Source organism: Centruroides sculpturatus, unplaced genomic scaffold, assembly GCF_000671375.1.
Source record: "Centruroides sculpturatus isolate CEXI.00-Female unplaced genomic scaffold, Cexi_2.0 scaffold285, whole genome shotgun sequence".
NCBI lineage: Eukaryota > Metazoa > Arthropoda > Arachnida > Scorpiones > Buthidae > Centruroides > Centruroides sculpturatus.
Genome location: NW_019384647.1, coordinates 136,577 through 158,736, shown reverse-complemented (window position 1 = coordinate 158,736; position 22,160 = coordinate 136,577). Strand labels below are relative to the sequence as shown.

Genomic DNA, 22,160 nt, shown 5'->3' with positions numbered 1-22,160 from the left:
ACATGAAAAACAGATGATTTTTCGTAAATCAGAATTCGGAGAATCTCAGAAATGTAACCGACGGAAAGAGTGGATTCGACTGCTAAGAATTGGCAAAAAAGTTACGAAGTATATGGTAGTATGTTCGAAACATTTTACTCCTGAAGATTATATTTTGTCATGTATGCTATCATGTTTTTATAAATATGTTTAGATTATTGTAATTCGATAGTATTAAAAAATCAAACTGAAAAAGATTGCATAGAGTCTAAGTATAAAGTAATTAGGATTTGTATTCGTTTTTAACCTTTTATATAGGATTATCTTCAATAAAATGTAATTCTATTCAATTTTATATGATATGTCGATAAACTTTAAAATTCCAGTAATTTTGTGTGGGATAGAAGTAAATGCTGATGTTTGCAGACAAAGAGCACAAAAATGTACAGAACGATCTTGCTCGTTTTTCTCGATAATACCACATAAAATGACGTGTCCTGCTAGTAATACTTGTTCTCCTTCTATAAAATTTCTCGATGAACTGCTACAAGTAGCATATTTCATTATATCAGATAGTAATATATAATTCATTTTACATTGACGACTAACAAATGACCCAGATAGAGTAGCCATTTTGTAAAAATACAGCGCCCTCTATAGTTCATGAAAAACGCGAATAGCCAAAAAACTTGATAGATTCTATGCCAAATAGAATGTTTTTATTAATTCAAAAAGTAAATTATTAAAATAATGTAATTTGGAATTACTGTTTACTGATCTTATAATTATGTTCAGATATGTTTCATTTCACTCAAGCACATTTTTATGGCTAATATACCATTTTGATTTTGAATGACTCATATTGGAATGTGAAGTATATCCTGTACAAATTATTTACCAAAATTAGAAACCAAAGTTAAAGCTCACTATTCTTTTATTGAATATCATAGATTTCTTACTGGTCTTATAATTATGTTATGTACTATTTTGTCAAATAATCTGAGTTACAAAACATAAATAAAACAGTTGAGATTTGTTTATAGTATTTTAATTTAAAAAAAATTGAAAATGGGCTATATACAATTACAAATGATGTTACATTGTGAATAATCTCATCAATTTAAATCAATCAACAAGAAATGAGTTTCTCAATAAAACAAATACAGCAAGTCCTTACTTAATGTTGTTGATAGGTTCTTGGAAACTGATGTTAAGTGATAACTAAACCAATTTTGCCACATGCTAAATGATATAATAAGATATAATTCAGTTAATATTATTATAACAGGATCATGTTTGCGAACTCCAGCATTTATTTCTCACCTTATAGAATCAGTTTTACTGTTTATAAAGAAAATTCATTAATAATAATTGTAAATGATTACAGATATAATTGTATCTTTCTACGATGCCAAACAACACTGTAATGCATTGGGCTATTTCTCAGCTACATTATTAATTAAATTAAGTAATTTGTTACTAGAGATAGACATTAAGTGCCATTTCTTATTAAATTTAATTAGAATAAATGAATATTTAATAAGTAATTTAGAATATTCTGAAAAAAGAATCGGCCTGGAGTGGGACTTGAACTTTCAACTCCTGCTTACCATTCAGATGCGTTGCCACTTATGCTACCCAGACCTCCTAGTGGTCTTTCCTCAATGATGTTATAATCAAATGACATTAAGTGAGGACTTGCTATATTACATTTAATATTTATTTAAAATTTCAAGAATTTTTGCATTCTGATACTTTTGAATATTTAGATTTAAAAGTAATACTTTACATAATTAATTTATGTGAGATTAAATCTCAATTAATATATAATTAAATTAATTGGAATTTTTTAATTTTATTTTGAATGAGATAATTCATTTAATAAGCATTCATTATTTAGGATATGAAGGACGCCCTTTTGTTGACTTCTTAAAATCGCAAAAATTAACACCACAAGTTGAACATTATATCCTTTATGCTATAGCAATGGTAGATGAATCAACTCCAACTCTGCAGGTTATTATTTACAAATAATTAATAAAAAATAAATATACATTATTTATTTTATTTATATAGCATATATAAAATTTCAGTTTAAGAATAATTGCTCATTTTAAAATTACAACAAATTTTATTTTTAGGGATTGAAAGCAGTACAAACTTTCTTGGAATCTTTAGGTCGCTATGGGAATAGTCCTTTTCTCTGGTCTTTATACGGTAGTGCAGAACTTCCACAATGTTTCTGCAGGTTAGTAATGTTTTGTTACATTTTTAGATACATACAATTTGTAATTAATAAAAAAAATTTTTTTAGTATCTCTGAAAAAAGTATTCTCTTGCTTCATTTTATGTATATTGGTATTATTGTTGCATTTTAAATTTAAATTCAACACATTTATATATCTAATTTGCTGTGTGATGAATGGAAATGTGAGTAGCTTCTGATCCAAAAGTATTCTGATTTTGTGTTTATATTTGCAAAAATGAAAAAGTTTAAAACTATATTTATATACTCTTTTCCATTAATAATTTCTGAAATAAATTTCTAGTAATTTTCATTTACTAATAGTTTTTACATAGAATTTTTTAAAAATTTACAGATAAGTAATAACACAGTTTTAAATTAGTTTTATTTTTGATGAAAATAAAATCATTCAGTTTGTTAGATTCCTAAAAGTATTCATTCTACAAAATTTTCCATCAGTGTAATAGAAAACTAATAATTATACTTCTTTAAAATAAGATTTTATTTAATAACTTAAAGTTTTATTTATAAAAATTGTATTAATTTTCAGATTATGTGCTGTATTTGGAGGAATATATCATCTGAAACGAACAGCAGAATCTTTAATATTACATTCTGATGGATCATTTAAAGGATTAATATCAAATGGACAAAGAATAAATTGTTCGTAAGTAATTTTAAATTTTCTGATGAAAGTTATAAAATTATATATTTTGTTCTCTTCTACTAATATATTTAAAATATTTTATATTTTAGGTGGATGGTAATGGAATCAAGTTACATTACATCAAATCAGGATCAGTTTAATAAGTATGTAAAATCAGTTTAAACTTTGAAATGTCTGGCATTTACTCTTTTAGTAGGTGTTAGTGTAAATTTTCAAAAGGTAGATAGAAAAGCTAGTTATTAAGTTTCATATTTATTTTTTTACAGCAACAACATTTTGTGTGTATCTAATACAAATGATATTAAGTTAAATGAAAATGTGTAGGTTAATTTTGTAAATTTTAGTTTAAACTTGATACTTTATAGAAATTCTGGTTTGTTTACATTTTGGAATATATTAAATATAAATTTTCTAAGTTTCTTTTAACTAATTTCTGGAATACAATAATAAAATTTTAAAATGAAATAATTGCTCATTTTATTATTTATTATTTATTGAAATATTTTAGTATTCATATTTTATTTTGATTCTTATTTGGTATGAATTGACATTATAATATTGATTTAAAAAAAAAATGCAAATTGAAGTTTGTGAAGTTATCTTGCATTTATTTATTTTCAATTTAAATTTGTTACTATATTAATGAAGAAATGAAAATTTACAAATTATTTTCTATTATTATAAACTATCAATTATTTTTTTATATGATAAATTTTAAAAAAAATATGAAATAAGATTGTTAAGAATGTATCAACTGTTACATTTTATTCTTATGCTATAATTTTATATTATACATATACATATATATTCAATATTTAATTTTTATTTTCAGCTTAACAAATTCTCTCTTGTCATCAGATATTAATCCAAAAAGGTATTATTTTTTACTTATAAAAAACTAAATTTTTAAAATAAAAAAATGTTCTGTAATTCACAAAGAAAATTCATATATAATTTTTTTTTTTAGAATATCTCGTGGCATATTTATCACAGATTCTTCAATTCTATCTGTGGAACGTGAACAAGTATAATTTAAATTTTATCATAAATGTTAACATTATAAATTATTAAGTTTAATCAGATGAAATATGTACATTTATTTTTAGATAACTTTGCTTCGAATTCCAACAAAATGCAGTGTTAATAGCACTATTACTGTTTTAGAACTTGGACCTGGTGCCATGGTTTGTCCAGATCAAACTTGTAAATAAATAAATATTAATTATCTTACTATTTATTAATAAATTGTTTATTAAATATTAAATAACTTTTTATCATTTAATATTTTTTCAGATGTTGTACATTTCACTTGTCAATCAGTAGCAGAAACAGCAAAAGAAGATTTGTATCCAGCTATGGAGTTATTGTTTACAATAGATAGTAACGAAAGTAAAGGTTAGTTTTGTTTCTATGTACTGACATCACATAAGTCATTTAATTCAAATGATTAAAATTAAAACATTATATATTTTTTTCTTATCTCTATAATCAGATTCTGAAGAAAACTGTAAAAATTATAGGAAGCCAAAAGTGCTCTGGTGTGTTTTTTTTAATCAGGTTGATACAACTACTGTAAATCTCGATGTTGTAAATTATCAAGGTTTGTTATTAACATCTACTCCAGGATCTCATTTAGATTATGAATATGCTGTGAAAGAAGTAAGTATTGCTTTAAAGTGTTATTTAAAACTATTCATTTAAATGTGAAATTTCTTTAAAAAAATACTTTTAGAATTTAAATTGAAATTTATTGAAAATTTATTATACTATTTATTAAAACGTTTTTTTCAAAATTATTAAACTGAGTGATAAAGTAAATCTTTATTTTATATAAACTTTTTGTATTGCATTTAGTAAATAACAAAAAATAACTTTTGTACAAATTTTCTTTTGAAATCAGATCAATTTCTGTTTAATTTAAAAATTACATGACATTGTTATTAAATTAATGATGTGAAGCAAACTCATAAAACTTTGAGCTAGCCAGTCAGTCCAAGCACAAACTTCAGCCAACTATCAGTGTTTGGGGATCAAATTCACTTATCCAGTGATGCAGTATGGATATAGGATGGAGAATGACACACTGGCGGATTCTACACGGAAAATTTTTTACAGCAGTCTTGGCCTGGATTTGGTCCCAGATCCTTTATAGTGGCAGTCTGAAACACTACCACTCAGTCATCTGGTTGGCTTTCAGTTTGTGAGAAAAACAAAGAATATCTGAAATTGGTTCTTGAAAGCTTCATGTAAGAATGCAAAATGCAGAGATAATAATAATAAGCTTATGAGATCTTATTTTTACTGTAGAGAAACTAATAAGAAAAATTTTGACTTTCATTTTGGATGCAACCCATCAGTGGCCAAGCGGTTCCATTCCCTGAACACTGGGAGTTTGGTTGTGAGTTTGCATCTCACCTGGACAGGCTGGCCACATGGAGTTTTCTGGATTTTCTTCATGTCTGTAACATCTGATTAGGGGCCAGTTACCCTTAAAAAGACCTCCCGGAAGACATCCCCCTAGGCAGATTGCCCAAGTGTTGTGTTGCCATAACTTAATAAAACACACAAATCATTTTGGATGCCATAATTTTTACTTGGTGCAATATTATTTTACATCTCAGATGTTTTTCTTTGGATATGAATTGTTTTTTGACTAATTTACTTTTTTTACTGATTTTCTATTGGTTGAGAGTTATTTATGACTACAGTAGAGTCCCGCTAGTCTGAACATGTTTTGGTCGGCAAAGAGAAAATTTTCTCTAACAAGAGGTCCACGTAGGGGTATTCCCCTTTCTCTTTCCTCATTGAACCATGTGAATAAGGCTTCATCAAACTTGTCAAATGTTGAGCCTTGCTGTTTGTCAGTTTTCAACTGATTTTTCTGAAGTAGAGGCACAAAACTGCTCAATCTTTGCATGGTTTTTATTCCAGTTGGTTATTGTGGCCTTGCCCACTCCAAACTCTAATGCCAATTTTGTTGAACTTTCATCCTTGTCTAGCCTTTTCAAAATTTCATGGTCATTATAGCAGCAGACTAAACTGAACTAAAATAATGAAGAGCAAAGAATACATTCAAAATTTACAATTAAGCATGCTAACTCAAACAATAGCATCAGTCAACTGATTGGAATCCTGGACTGTGTATTAAAAACAACATTTTTTACAGTTAAAATAATTTTAAAGTAACAATGAAGGCTGTTGCCATTTCAAAATTACAAAACTTGTTTTTGTTAATTGTTTATGCTGTCTATTGAGTAAAAGTCAGATGAAATAAAGGGTAGGGTGCTGACATCATTGATGGCGTTGGATCTATATAAATCAGACTGGTTTTACTGCTTGCTTCTGCATTATTTCAATTATTCGGCTAATCCAAAAATCTGCTAATCTGAACAGGGTTTGGTCCCAATTAGTTCGGACTAGTGGGACTCTACTGTATTTACTATTGCTTCTATAACATAATTTGATCTTATAACAGTCAATAGAAAACAATGAAAAAATAAAACCAAGATCAGAATCTAACTGCAACAAACTAGAAGAGAGGGAAAAAAACTGCAAAATGTAGTTAATAGGATTGTTCCATCTTATTATTCATTGGTTTAAATTCTCAGGGCATGATTGCATGCATTGGTTCAAGTACTTGAGTTTAGTCAACCATTGATAGGAAATTAACTATTCTTGTAGTAACCAGAGCAGAGGAAACTATTTTACAGACCAATTTATTATGTCAATCATCAAATTGTTGCTTTTTGCATTTTATTGTATTTAATTTTTTTTTTATTTAAAATGATTAAATTTTAAATCAATTTTTCATAATTAACTAATAAAAGTGAATTGTTTTGACTGTTAAGATGTACTATGTTTTTACGTGCTCTAAAGCTTTTCCAAGGCAAATTCAATATATCCATTTTTTTATCCATTTTATATCCATTTTCCAAGGTAAATTCACTATATCCATTTAATTTTCACCATAAATTTTAGTACAACATTTTTAGAGAAATTTTAGATAAAAATATTCAGATAACCAGTGGTGTTTTTCTAACAAAAGAATCAAAGTCTGACACTTTAAAAAAAGGAAAAGGTCATTGTTGGAGTTTCACATTTCAAATTTGCTGAAGTTGGACTATTTGTTTACTTACTCCACCACACTGGTTTAGATGTTACTATGTTTTAACTTAAGAGCTACTCCTATAGAGGAGTTGTTTATCTATTCTGTAAATTCTTGCACTTTCCTTTTTCCTTTCCATATTATTAGAACATTGTCACCACATCTTGCTATATATTTAATATATAGCAAGAATTTTTTTGATATACTGTTTTTCTGCCTGTCTTAATGTAATTTCTACTATGTCTTCTGATATTGGTGATTCCATGGGGACTCCACTCCTCTCTTTTGTACATAAAAACTATCATCCCATATAAAATAAGAGTTGTTTAAAATTAAATCTATATAATTTATTAATTTAATGTTAATGCTGTAGCCAGGATATACTGTCAGTCTAGATGGAAACAGCCTTTTGTAGTCTAAGGTAGTAAGACAATCCTCAAGTTATACTGATATGTGCACTATATCTTTTACAATGTCATTCACACTATTGATTGCATATTTCACTCTAAACCCAACTGTTGCTAAAAACATGTTTAAGGCTTTCTTCATATTTATAGTTGGGGCAAAAGGTATTTTAACCACTCAGCAGTGAGCGATGACTATAGTCATCAAGGGCGATTGTGTGGCAGTGGTGAGGGACGACTGTAGTCGTCAAAGTCTTTTGAGAGGTATCGCCAAAAACTAGCTTAAAACTACCATGAAAAAAATTCACATAAAAAATGAATTTTGTAACAATAAAAAAAGACTTTTCTTTACTAGATGTAATAGTTTACAAAATCTTTTCCCGAAACAATAAGGAGAAAAAATGCGTGAAAAAATACTTTAAAAATTTCCCACATTTATTCTCCACTACTGGGGGTAGAACCATACCCGACTAGTCCACTGTTGAAAGGTTAAAATTGGTCTTAATCTGTTTTGTATGTCTTCATCATTCCAAATGATCTTGGTGCTACAGTTCTTAAAGTCCTGCTTGTTTTTAAAGTCTTTGGGAGATCCTTTCCAGTGAGCATACTATTGACCTTGACAATATTACTAATACAATTATTTTCTAATTCAGCAGCTTCTGTATTGGTTATATACAGTGGTGGACTAAACTTTAAAGACAAGTAAAAATTCTATCTAAACAATTTAACTTAAGTAAAATTATTGTTCAATCATGTTCATATGCTTTAAAAAAGTAAATTAATAGATTTATACAATAATGAAAAAATAGTGTTGGAATATTTCTTTTGAAAAGTAGAAAACTTATGTTGATGAAACTTTAAATACAACTGAAGAAATAACTGCAAATAATAGATCTAAAAGCATGTGGACCTTTCAGTTTTTTTGAATAACCTCAAAAATGCAGTCTGGTATAATCATAATAAATGTTTTATGTATGGAAGTTGGTATAGTATCTCATGCTTTCTTCACTGCAATTTTTAAGTCTTTTACTGAACTGTATTGTTTGCCATCAGCATATACAGTTATTGAGAGTACATCCCAGATATTCTCAATTGGGTTTAGATCTGGAGATTGAGGTGGATGATCCAACAGTCAGATTGTTTTTGCTGAAGCCAATTTTTTATGGTGCAAGATAAATGGACAGGTGCATTGTCTTGCATAAAATAGAACTTTCTGATTACTCATTTTCATACATTTGGAAGTAAAGTAATTTCAATTAGCTCCTGATACTTTTTTGAATCCATTCATCCATGCATGAATCGAATTGTCCTATTGAACCTATCGAATTCATACATTTGTCCATGTATGAATTCAATAGGTCTCGTGCAAGAAATGGCACCCCACACCATAATGGAGTTGTCATCCATCTGTCGTCGAGATAAAATCGTTTACTCTTTGCACAAATCATGAAAATAATAGTTCAGACCATCTGGATCATCTAGATTGAACTTTTTTCATCTGAAAAAATAACCTAGTGCTATTCTGTATTCTAGGACATGTGATCTCATTCATAAGTCAATCTTGCAGTTTTACGTTCTTTAGTTAGGGGTGGTTTTCTTTTTAATTTCTTTCTTCTAAGTCATCCTGATGATTTTATCACTCTTTGAACAGTACGGGGACTTTTAAGTCTAACATGTAAGTGATTCACAATTTTTGTTGCTTACAACCCTCAAAATTTACCTCTTATCTCTTGCATTAAATTTAGATTTTCTCAAGTTGTATTTATCGCCTTTTTAATATAGTTGTTCACAACAGTGTGACTTCTTCCTATTTGGGCAGCTACAGCACAATAATTTTGTAACTGTGGCCATAAAATATCAGTTTGTCTTTGTTCTTTCTCTGTCATTTTTTCCATGTTTGACAGATGATTTTTTTTGTATACAAATATATGAAATGTCTTTATTCATGTGTACATCTTTAATTATTTACATTTATATAATAATTTGCAGTTATTTTTTCAGATTTATTTATTGTTTTGTTAATATAAATTACTTGATTTTCTACTTTTTAGAAGAAATATTACAACACTATTTTTTCATTATTGTATGAACCTATTAATTTACTTTTTTAAAGCATATGAACATGATTGAATTAATAATTTTAGTTAAGTTAATTGTTTATGTGAAATTTTTGCTTTTCTTTAAACTTTTGTCCACCATTGTAGGTTTTCATCTTTGTTTGTATGATCTTTAATAAATGCAGGCACTTTTGTTTTATCCATATAAAGATATACTATGTCATCATCATTGCACTGCTTTCTTATTTTGCAAGGTGAAGTTAGCATGGTGTTACTTGAGTTGTTTTGAGTTAAAAGTTTTGAAGTTGATTTTACTCTAGCTATCTCTATTTTCCACTGGGAATAGCCTTATGCTGTATTTATGCAGATGCTAGAAATGCAAGAGGAGAAAGAAAAACATGAGGAGAGGGAATACAAAGCAAACTATGGTCATGTGCCATTAGGAATAATCTCCTTGTTTTTCCTCTAGTTGCATTCATGCAAAAGCAGGAAGGAAAAGTCTGATGAATTTTACAAAGTATCCAAAGATCCATCCATCCATCTGCCACATTTCTATGTGCTGACATCACATATAATTGAATTTTGTATTGCATGCAGCTTTTTGGGCCATTTTTTGCATGTTTGACAGATTACTGACATGCTTCATCATTGGCATTTTATTGTTATTATTGCATGGAAGTGAGGCTGCTTAATTACTACATTTGTGTCAACTCAGAAGATGAGAGAAAAATATGAGACAAAATTCAACAGATTGAACTTTCAAGGATGAGGGAAACTGGTGCATTTTTTATGCATTGTACACGAGAACTGTTTCCCTCTCTTGCATTCCAAGTGTGAATTCTGATTCCAGAAGTTCTCTTTCACCTATTTTTTCCTCTTTCGCATCTGCACAAATCAGACTTATGCATATACTGTACATTCTAACTTCTTCTAACTTCACTTTTCCCAGAATTTTCTTGTTCTCTTGCAGCACAAATTTACAGAGTATGTTTCTCTTCTTTTTAACAATAGTAAATTATTTAAACATATTTTACTTTAGTATTATGATTATATTTGTATTCTCAGGAAAAGCCTATTAAAATTTATTTAAAGTTGATTTCTTTTTGAATTTTTTATTTTTTATATATTAAATATCTAAATTTATATATAAAAAGTTGGGTATAAAAGTTTAAATTTTATTTCTTTTATAAAGTAAAATTTATAAATATAAATAAATAGCAAAAGCATTTTAATATGCATTTTTGGAGTATGTCCAATATATAAAAATTTATTTATAATAGGCAAAAGAAATCTTTCAAAAAATGTTTCCAGATGAAGAATTTCTTCCTAGGGCACCAGATCCTGAAGAGATTTTATTAGAACCGTGCAATAATAATCCAGGAGAGGATGAAATTGAAGCAGCAAACAATTCAGAAAAGAAAGAAACTTCTTTAATAAATGAAAATAGTTCGGTTAGTGAAAATAAACTTGGCAATGATCAAGGAGAAACTGATAACGGAAATGAAGGAAACGAAACAGCAGAGAAGTAATCTTCGGTGTATGTAAAAAGAAATATCCTGAATTATAAATAACTGTAAAATATTTTCATTTCTTATTTCTATTCTTATTGTCTTATGGATGAAAATCAAATAACTTGTGGGATTGTAAATTTCTGTAAATTATTGTTAAATAAATTATTAAATGTTGAACATATTAATACATTTACAGATACTTGAGTCATTATGCAGAATAACAAAATATAATTATATTAATATTTTATTGATTTTATATATATATATTTGTAAATTTTATTAATTAGCAAAAATAATTATTATTATTATAAATTAATAAGACTTTTATAATTGATTTTTAATGAATTATAATATATAAAAAGTTCTATATAGTGTGAGTATTGATTTATAATGTATTTTATCAATTACTAGTGCTGCTTCTAGTATTAATTTTATTACTTTTTCTTCTTTCTTTCTGTGCAATTTGAAATTTTCTGTTTATATTAATTAAATAAGATTGTACAATTATTTTTTTATATACAACACATATATGATTAATATGTTACAACAGGTTCAGTTGTAATTTCTATTCAGTAATTAGCGCACATAATTCTCTTCAATATAAATACATCTGTTATATTTTTTGTATTGGAAATATTCAATTTCTAATTTAATGCATAGAAAATATTAACCCTATTTTAGCCAATGAATAATATATGCATTTCTGCATAATGTTTATTACTTTTTCATCAAATGGTAATACATTTAGATCCATTTGTCTATTAAATATTTATACCAAATTCATCTGATAATATTTTGTATAGTCTTTATCACAAGATTTTTCTAGCTTTAAAAATATGAAATCTAAATAATATATTTGTTGTAAAATTGGAAAACTATGTAAAAAAATGACTGTAAATAAATTATTAACATTTAATTATACATAGTAAAATTGTGATTTCTTATTTTTGAATGAAGGGCATAAAAATTCTCATTTACAAAATTATTTAAAAATTTCAGGATTATATTCTATTATTAATGGCCTAAAATAAAACATAATTTGAATAACAATAAATTTAAAATTTATTAAATTATACTAAGTAAATAATAGGCTGGTTTACATGACAGGATTGGTGCAATTTATTATTCAATAGATTTATTCTCGTGATTTTATTGATCTTGACACATGGAAAAAAGCATTCATCCAATTAAATGTAGTCAAAAAAAAAACTTTTTTCTCTTAGAAATTTACCAAAATTTTAAAAATTAAATGCGTTTTCGTATTACTGAATTATAAATGAAACTTTTCGAAGATCTCTAATAAATATATTTATCATGTTTTTCGTTTATTAGTAAAAGAAAAAATTTAACAAAAGAACCTTATTTTAATGTATTTAATAATTACAATTTCACTATATTTTTTAAAGCATGCTTAGTACTTTAATATAAGAACAATTCCCGCATTACAGCATTTAAGTATTACATTTTTTAACAAAAGTTCGTTATTATTTTTTTATATTCCAGGATAAAAGGAAGAAGAAACATCATTAATTCTATATAACGTTAACTGTTGTTAAACAATTTAAGTTTCAGCAAATAAAAAGCGCCGTTATTAATTTATGTCAAAAATAAAATTTTAAACTCGTTCGCTCGTCGATCCTAATTGGTCGACGTTTCATATAAATAAATAAAAGTTTCCAATTTTAAAATTTAATAAAGAGAAACTAAATTTTTTTAAAAAATAATCGAAATATAAAAATAAGATTATGTGTTTGGATACTTGAATTATTTTTAAAGTATGAGAAGAATTCGAAAACTTTAGATTGTTTTTCAGAAAGAAAGAAATTGTTTGTAGATTTAAAATGTATATTTGTTTTTGTATAAATTTTCGATTTATTCAAAATCAATAATAAAAAAAAAAAAATGATGATTTAACCGAGTTGTATCAGGTGCGACAAGAAGCGAAATTTTACACTTCGGATTCCGAAAGAAGAAAAATGGCTTTATTTTTTCAAATTTCTACAGTAGATGGCGTTTATATTTTACTTTTTTTTTTTAATTCTAAATTTATTATTTTGTAAAAATAAAATTAATTTGTTCGAAATATGCGTCATTGAATTACAAATTTATGATATACTTTATTATATAATACTGTGAATTTAATCAAAATTTCAATATTAATTATAAATATATTAATACGAAAAAAATCAACATTTAATTTAATTAAAGTTAAGATTATAACGTAATTACTTTAAGAAAGAATTATTTTTATGTAAAAAATAGAAAACGTTCTCAAAAAAGATACATTTTAATAATTAAAGATACGCGGATAGTTTATACATTAATCAACAGATGTCACTTAATTAAAATTTAACTTTGATATAAATAAAACGGTTTAATAAAATTAATAATTTTATCCCGTATTTTTCGCATAATTTACCGAAGGATCTTATATATTAATAACGCCACGTAATTATTACGCACTTTCGGTGTATTTATTATTGTATACATCGGGTAAATCCCAACAATGCTACCTAAAATAATATAAATAAAACGACATCATTTTTCAAAAAATTTTTACGGAAATTGTATAAATTTTTTATAACAAATTTTGTCCGTAGGAAAAGTTCAATTTCCTACGGACAAAATTAAAAAAAAAAAAAAAAAAATCGAAACCCTTTCTAGAAATATCGCCTCCAGGTGGCACGACAGAAGTGGAGTGGAGATGCGAGTAACAGTAGAGAAGAGGAGGTAGCTAAAGCCTGCCATGGTCCACCCTTCCATTCTGTTTTGGTCTTTTCTATGGAGGTGAGTATGTTTCTAAACGTAAATTTAACACACGGATTATCCCATTGTCTTTTTAAAATAAATATACAATAACGGCATCGGACTTTAGCAACGTTTTTATAGTCGAACACGATCGTATCGACTCATGTATGAAATTTCAGTATAAAATTCCGACGGTGAGATGCCGACGTGAAAAATCATCTTATATATACGTTAAAATAGATTAAAAATCGAGCCAGGTGTCGAAAAGTTGCACGTGGAACTTTCACTTGGCATTGTTCCCATTCTGTGTTCCTTTACACCATCTCCGATTCGTAAGGATGAAGTTTATATTAAAACCAAAGGAGTAAATAAGTCGTAAATCATTTACCGTTTCATTAATCAAAGTCTCGGATAATTACGACTTATTTTACGTAATTAAAATATGCCAATCTTTATGATTAATGACGTCATTTCTGTGATTATTGCTTACTTTTTCCCCTGTTAATTTTTTTAAAGTGAATTTACACGATGATTAATGTTTAATATTGTAATTTCGTTGAGCCGGTATTAAGTCTGTCAATGTGAACCTCGCTCAGTAATTACGACAGTGATTTACAAAGGGTAAAGATGAGACCCGGAGGAAGTAGAAAAAAGCTTATTAAGTAAATCATTAGGATAGAAGAAGATTGGAATGGGATCGAGATGAAGATAAAATGTCGAAGAATACATAAAATGTTGACGAGGAAAATTATATTTTCACAATTTTTTTTAAGTTTAATGCTTTGAAAACTAAATTAACCATGTTAAAGTAACGTAATAAAAACGGTGTGTAAAGAAATACAATTTTATTTCTTCGTTAAAGTTAATCCACTGACTTGAATTTATTATTTTATTTTCTAAAATTTCCTAAAAGTTTCTTTCTTTTGCTAAAAAAAATATCGTGCAATATTTCATCTTGAAACAAATTTTTCTTTTTATATTTTTGTATCGCTTTGGCATTTTATCTTTCGTATGCTTTTTATCGAGGAGTGAAAATGCCATAAATCTCCGCAAATATTTAAATATTAAAATGGCTAAATTATATATAATTTTTTTTAAAAATCTCCGTTTCCCTTAATTATTATTCATTAGAAATTATCGGGAATAAGATTTTAAAATCTTATTCCCGATAATTCGATCTTTAACTTTGAATTTCTCAGATTCTAATGACAGGAAACAAATTAAAATTTGATTTTCCTGAAAATTAGTCGTTAATTTCATTCTTCTCTTGACTATTTCTCACCCGAATAATTTCGAAATAATTGAGAACCAACCGATATATTCTGTCGAATTCAATATTTTATAAAGTTTTCTTATTGCTGGTCTTCAAGATCAAAGGAACTTGTTTGAAAGAATGGACGAAATTTGAATTTAATCAAGTGTATAGATTTATTTTTATATCAAATATCATCTCGGTCGTCATCCAACGGACGAATGCTTTGAGTTTATTTATCAAAAAATCACGTTGGGAAAATAAAACTTTGAAAATATTCAAATTTACTTTCATGTCGAATAGATAAATAGCAATTTTAAAGGAGGTTTGTGGAATTTTCTAGTGGAATAAAGATTCGAATGCATAACCTCCCTCCTATTTTGTTTTATACGTTTTAGGGCTATATATGTATTTCTACTGATTTATATCTATTCTGCCATATAAAGATCTTCATCCTCCTATCGATCCTTTCAGACACGAGAATTTACTATTTGACCAATCTCGATACATTATATCCAAGTAAGGATAAAAGTGCTTTTGTTTGATCGTAAACGAAAAATTCGGCTTTTTTGTTAGAGGAAAAATGTAATTCTTTTAATTAAAATTTCTTACGCATTACCAGAAGCATTTTTTTCCTTTGTTCTCTGTCTATATGAAAAACACGTGTTGATTATTGATTCAAAAATATATCTGGTGGAATTACGATTTATTTATTTCGTCTACGAATTCAGAAATAATTCTCTGAATGTATTTTATTAAAGAATTTTAATTTATTATTATTTTTTTTAAATTAATATATACAAAGCGAAATTAATTATGGACTAGTGTTAAAAGTTTATTTTGATATAGATGACAAGTTACTTATTATAATTAACGAAGAATATCCTTTCCTATATTAATTCTACCGATTGACGTCATACGTTTGGTTATTTAATTTGTTTTAATAAATCTAATTAAACAAATTTAATTAAAACGGCAATTAAAATTTAGTCAGTTTGTTTAAAAATTTCTCTTTTTTTGCTTTTAATGTATACGAAGTTTTTTGCCTTGACGTCAGTTTTCTAAATTATAAATTTTATGTATTCTTTATTATTTAGAAGATTGAAAAACTATTTATAATTTAATCTTTTTTTAAAATACTTTTTCTACGAAAGAAAACATTAAGAGAAATTTTTAATGGTTGTAGGTAGATCGCGATGTTGTGGCATGTGACATCTCTCGGGTTCAGATGGATCCGGATCGATAACCATGGCAACGTCATTTGGTAGGAGTTCAACCCGGAAGAGGCTGCGAGGGGCTCAAACCATTGCTTATTGCTAGGGTGGGAGACAAAGATGTCGGGAATAAAATTGTTCAAATTATCTCGAGCGAGATATAAGGTCTTCCATCATCCGTTTGTCGAGATTAGCTAAGGGAGACGAAGAGCGGTGGCATTTTCCTCTCGTCTATAAATAGCCAGAGTAACCACTTGTATGCTATTCCCATTTTTATCTTCTCCAGATCAATAAATCTTGGTCCCTATTTATATATCTGCCGAATAATATAAGAATCGAACCTCCTCCGTGAATAAACGATATCTCCGCGTATTTTAAACACGCCGAAACGGTTATAAAGATGCCATTTAGAAATGCCAATAACGTTAAATCGAGCATTTAGTTTAATGGCATGTTTAAAAAAAGAAATTGGTTATGTCCATGTACGTTTTTAAGAATCATCCGATAAATGTATCTGACGTATCCGATGGAATGCGAAATATCTGCGCGCGCGTGAACGTGGTGTGGTCCCTCTAGCGCGTGCACGTATAGAGCACAGTCGATGGCTCGAGATAATTACGAGTGCCATATAAGCACTCGTTTACCAAATATATAAATGTTTTCTTTTAGTTTGAAAATTAATTAATATAAACGATTTCGCGATAAATTAGGTTAATTAGCTTCTTTAATCTCTCCAATTTGTCAATATTTTTTCATAAATCTATTCAAATTCTATTTTAACAATGCATACTTTTGTTTTCGAAGTGATTTGTATTCGTTAATCTCTTCAAATTTCAATAAACGTAATGATTTTAAATGTTTTAAGAGTGTAAATATAATATATAAATATTAACTCCCTATCATATTTTCTGTTAGATATGACAAGACCTAAGTTTACGTTAGAGAGAACTCAAAATACTCATAGTATTTTCGGAATATTTAATATATACAATCAAACCTCGATGTAGCGTCACCATTTGCCTCTGAAATCGACGCTAAACCGAGTTTGGTGCGCTTTAAATGTTAAGAATTATACGTAATAACGAGATATAAATGCGAGTTTGGTATTTGAAACTTGCGTTATTTAGTGATGACAATTTTGTTTGTAACGTAAAATTATACATTCAATAATACGGTTCTCTATTTAATATTTATAGGAAAAATCACGGGTATCAATTGGCACTTTGCGAGGATGGCGTTATTTAGGAGAGATTTATATATGTGTAGTCTAAGATAGAAACAAACCTACAATTGTAATTGTTAATATAAAACTTTCTAGTGTAAAAGAAGTCTCAAACAGGATGACTTATGTAGTAGAAAGCAGCTAGAATATTTTCGGAATGTTAGTAAAGAATGTAATTTCGTTTATTTCTCTGAACTAACATTGTTTCATCTAGGTTTTGGTTTTCTTTTTCTGTAGTAAAGTTTACTTGTTTATATACCCATTTAGTTATATTTATGGGCTTATATACGTTTAGTAAATTTATATCTTCGTCCGATATTAATAGTCCGGTATCATTCCTGTTGTAATTTTATAATAATAGAATACTAGCAAGACGGAGCGTAGATTTATGCTTTCCTTCTGAAATTCAATTCTATGATTATTATAATTTTGCCTAATTTATAAACTTCTACACACAAATTAATATTTAGAATCCGTTTATTATTCTTTACTGGACGGGTTCCGATCCGATTAACGTTTCCATCCGAGTTATCACGTCTTAAAGTTTTCCTTTTAAAAATTTTAGTTTTTCGTCGATTGTAATTCGGACGAAGAACGAAATTTAATTAATTTGATGTAAAATATTTTAGTTGCATCGATAATTTTCAAAGTTTTCTACTTGAATCGAATGGAAAGAATGGAATTTTTAACGAGTAAAAATATTTTTTCGATTTACTTCTACGAGCTTTAAAAAATAAATTATTCATAAGAGATGGAAGGATAATGCATATGAAAGTACTTGTAAATTATTGATTGACAGTAACTTGGACCTTATGACCGAAATATGCTTTGAGTTGTGAAAGAAGAAACAAAAATGTTAAAGGCTTTAGGGAATTTGTTGTTGTAGTTCTGAATTAAGTTATGGATATACTTTAAAATTTTTTTTAATCTCAAAAGTTACTTTACTCTATTTTAGTATAAGATAATGATTAATGGATGCTTTAATTTAGAAAAGGTTTATTTAACTAAACAGTTAATTGCGAAAATCGAAAGAAATGCCAAAATTCCTTATAATAATTCTAAGAATTTGAACATTTTTTTAATTATTTTGACAACACGAAACATTGAATTTTCGTGTTTCATTGTGTAAAAGTAAATCTCTATTTCGCTTTTTTTCTGTGTAACACTTTGTTTGTGAATTTCTAGTGTTTTAATAGCGCGTGGAGAACTGTTGTATTCGCTATTATTGCGGTTCTGTTGTGTTAATATTTGGAAAAAATCGTTATCTAGGGAACAATGTAAAGCTTTATGTCCGGAAAGAAGAGCTGTTTTATGGTGATAAGTGGAATGCATTCTATCTACATGTAAGCTTTTAAGTATAGCTCTTTATTTTCAACTTTTCAAAAGCTTTTTATCTTCAGTTTGAGAAGGAAATTTTGAGCCGACAAAATATATTCTGTGAAGAGGAGTTTGAAGAAGTAACTCTCTTTAAAAGCGAAGAAAATTGCTTCGATGCAAACTCGAAAGTGCAGAATTATCACATTCAGTTTTATTCCATTTTTTTTTTGCATTCTAGCAGGTTTTTCCTCAAAAAAGTGCTGAATTTTTCCATTTTTTCCCTTTCATCTGACACATTAGAATTGTTAATATTTGGCGAAAGTGCCTGAAAGGTTATCTGTTCTCCGAAGAAAAATAATTGTTGCTAGAAGAATTTTTAGTTCTCGCTGTCAAAATATATCTCTTTCTTCGGGGGTTTATTTTCGCAATTATAATAGTTTATGTAAAGAGTATTTATCTTCAGTTAAATTACTTTCTTGTCAAGTTAACAAAATTTGTCTTTTTTTTTTTTTTTTTTTTAGTGAAATTAGGCGCCTCCAAATCGAATTTAAAACGTAATTCGATAAGATAAATGCTACTAATTTCGTTTAAAAAATTTTTAAATAATAAAGAAAAATGTTCTGAATTACTCAGTAAAACTCTGTTGTAGACTTTTAATCCATAAGCCATTAATTAAATTCCCTTCTAAATCTTACAGCAAAAATACTGTTAAATTATGCATCCGTTAATACTGTTTTGAAATGCGAAAATTAAAATTCTGTTTACTTGTTGCTGACTTAAATCCCGTTTTCTTAACTTAAGTCTTTGTTGTAGTGTCAATCTTTGTTACAAAATGATCGTTTTTTTTTTATCAATCTTTTACATTATCAAACAATAATTTTTGTTAAATATTACATTGAAGAAGCACTAAAATGATTTTTAAAAAATTTTTATAGCCTCTCCCCTTTATAAAGAGAAGATAAAAACTTCTTTATCACGTTGTAATCATCTTTCTATTGACACAGTTTTGCTGAGACTCTTTCCTCCCAAGTGAAAGAGTGCAAACAATTATAAGATATAGTTGCCATAGTAACTATGGTGTATGATCTTACTCCATCCCCGATTAATAGACTTTACTCCAGTTTTTGACAACGAGTGTCAAAATATAAGTTCAACAAAGATTTATGTTTACGTTACTTTCATCGTTTATACTGATCAAGATACAGTAAACACGAGTGGGACGTGTTTTTAATTCTTAGAAAGCTTTTATTATTGTTTTGTCTATCGAAAGGTTTTTAGAAATTTTGTTTAATCCACGATAGATTTTAAAGTAATATTTTAAATGATTTATTGAGGTTTTGCTGCCGTCATTTTTGAAACAGGCGGAGTTTGTCGACATTTTTAGCATCTAATCAACTTTCTATTTTGGGCGGAGTCGCAACTATTAAGAAAGTGCTTAATGAGATTTTTAATAATTTTTCATTCCAGAATTTTTTATAAAATATAATTTTAATCGAATTTTTAAAAGACATTCTTACATTTTTAAGGATTTAAGGCAATTCATCCGATAAAATTTTTAATTGCATTATGATGATAATTACGTCTCTTTCATTGTTAAGAAGACATTTATTAAAATGAAAGTGAAATAACTTATTCTTTCACTTATATTTTTAATAAATATCTTCTTTGTATTAATCTCTAAAGCAATTAAAATCACGACGCAATAAATAGTAAACCGTTCTTTTGAATTATTCGTACATTAAACAGTAAATAAATTGTACGTATTCATTTGGGATAATCAATAAATAATGTACTTACGCGTCATTAATATATATATTTGAAAACAGATAACCAACTTACATTAAACAACGTTAATCATCTAATGAAGATTCTTTGCAACACGCCACGTATTAGCAACAAAGCTCGATTTACAGGCGCTCATTTAAGCTAATTAAAATGCTTTTTTTTCGTAATGTTTCCCTAAAGATGAATTTATTTTTGTTTGTTTCTTAAAATGAAGAATCTTTATTATTAAACGAACCTCTTTTTTTTTTTAATTTTTGTGTGCCTAATAAAGAATTTCATTTATTCTTCGCATTATTAATTCTACTTTTTGTAAGTGAACTCATTTGCATTTTACAAAAAAAAATTACATACTGAATATTTTTACATATGTAAATATTTTTTTTTTATTCGCTGACGAAATTTTTTATTTATTTATTTTTACTTGACTTTCTCCGTTTTGGATTTCTTAAGAGACAATATCGATCATTCTTTTAATGTTTATTATTTAAATTTTTGTCCTACACGTTATTAATTAACCATTAAGCTATAAAATTCTTTGTACGAAATAATAGCAAATAACATTGATTCTCCGAATGAATAGAGCTTTCAGTCAAGTAGCAAATTGCATCTGTGTAATGTTTGAAAATTAGAAATTATAGATTTGTTGTCGTGGTTTGTAATTGAATAATTCGAAATTCTATCAATTGTATATTATAAAGAATTAGAATAATAATAGCTGCAGGCTTTCGGCTTACTGGAGTAATCGAATTTAATAATACATATCGTAGTGAGAGAAGGTCAAAAATGAATAGGAATAATACTTGCAGAGTAATATTTGCAGCACTTTCTCTCCTAAGGAAAAAGATAGTAACTAAAAAAGTCAAACATGATAAATGAAAGTTTTAAGCATCGATTTAGGTGACATATCAATGTACAGTATTTTTATAAATGGAATTTTGATTTTCTTAACATCTGTCTTAATCCATTTTCTTCTCTCTAATGGATAGGAGAATGAGTATATATGTATATATATTTGTTTCCAGCTAGTCCTCTGACGTCACTAGAGTATTTCTGTTACTTTTTCCACCTGCTCTGGGAAACAATTGATCGATGGTTTGACATCTGATCTTGTCGATTGCATTTGTTCCGATCTTGTAACTGTCACATCCTAAGAAAAAAAAACAACGCGAATGAGATTTTATTCTAGAGAGAAAAAGAATTTAATCACTCCCACTTGAATCTAGTAATATGGAGAAAAAATAAAATAAATTTTAATTTTTCTACAACACCGTAAAACATTACGTTTTTATTTCCTCGATTTATTAAACATTTTTGACAAATATACTTTAAAAGTATTTTTTTTTTAATGTAAATTTTGACATAATTTATGAAGAACGGCGCCGGTGGTAAATTTTTAGTTATAATATTTATTTTTTAATGTTAAAAATATCAGCCGGTGTTATTACTCTTGCATGCTTCTCCACCTTGATGTTGCTGAACCTGTCTGTTACTATGGTTACCTNAATAGCAAAAGCATTTTAATATGCATTTTTGGAGTATGTCCAATATATGAAAATTTATTTATAATAGGCAAAAGAAATCTTTCAAAAAATGTTTCCAGATGAAGAATTTCTTCCTAGGGCACCAGATCCTGAAGAGATTTTATTAGAACCGT

General features: G+C 27.5%; 2 protein-coding genes across 2 annotated transcripts in view; both read left to right on the top strand.

The window, feature by feature from the left end:
* Window positions 1–11,239, top strand: part of LOC111626206 (rab proteins geranylgeranyltransferase component A-like) — a 37,288-nt gene extending 26,049 nt beyond the window's left edge. The window contains exons 8-17 of the mRNA XM_023369514.1: window positions 1,880–1,995; window positions 2,121–2,227; window positions 2,775–2,891; window positions 2,981–3,034; window positions 3,724–3,765; window positions 3,859–3,916; window positions 3,998–4,094; window positions 4,185–4,286; window positions 4,384–4,550; window positions 10,738–11,239. Of these exons, the coding sequence (XP_023225282.1) occupies window positions 1,880–1,995; window positions 2,121–2,227; window positions 2,775–2,891; window positions 2,981–3,034; window positions 3,724–3,765; window positions 3,859–3,916; window positions 3,998–4,094; window positions 4,185–4,286; window positions 4,384–4,550; window positions 10,738–10,986 (1,109 nt within the window). The 3' untranslated portion in view covers window positions 10,987–11,239. The remainder of the gene's footprint in view (window positions 1–1,879; window positions 1,996–2,120; window positions 2,228–2,774; window positions 2,892–2,980; window positions 3,035–3,723; window positions 3,766–3,858; window positions 3,917–3,997; window positions 4,095–4,184; window positions 4,287–4,383; window positions 4,551–10,737) is intronic.
* Window positions 11,240–13,632: 2,393 nt separating this feature from the next.
* LOC111626203 (transient-receptor-potential-like protein) overlaps window positions 13,633–22,160 on the top strand; it is a 29,689-nt gene continuing 21,161 nt past the window's right edge. Inside the window, exon 1 of the mRNA XM_023369512.1 lies at window positions 13,633–13,755. The gene's annotated coding sequence lies outside the window, so the exon portion shown is untranslated. The remainder of the gene's footprint in view (window positions 13,756–22,160) is intronic.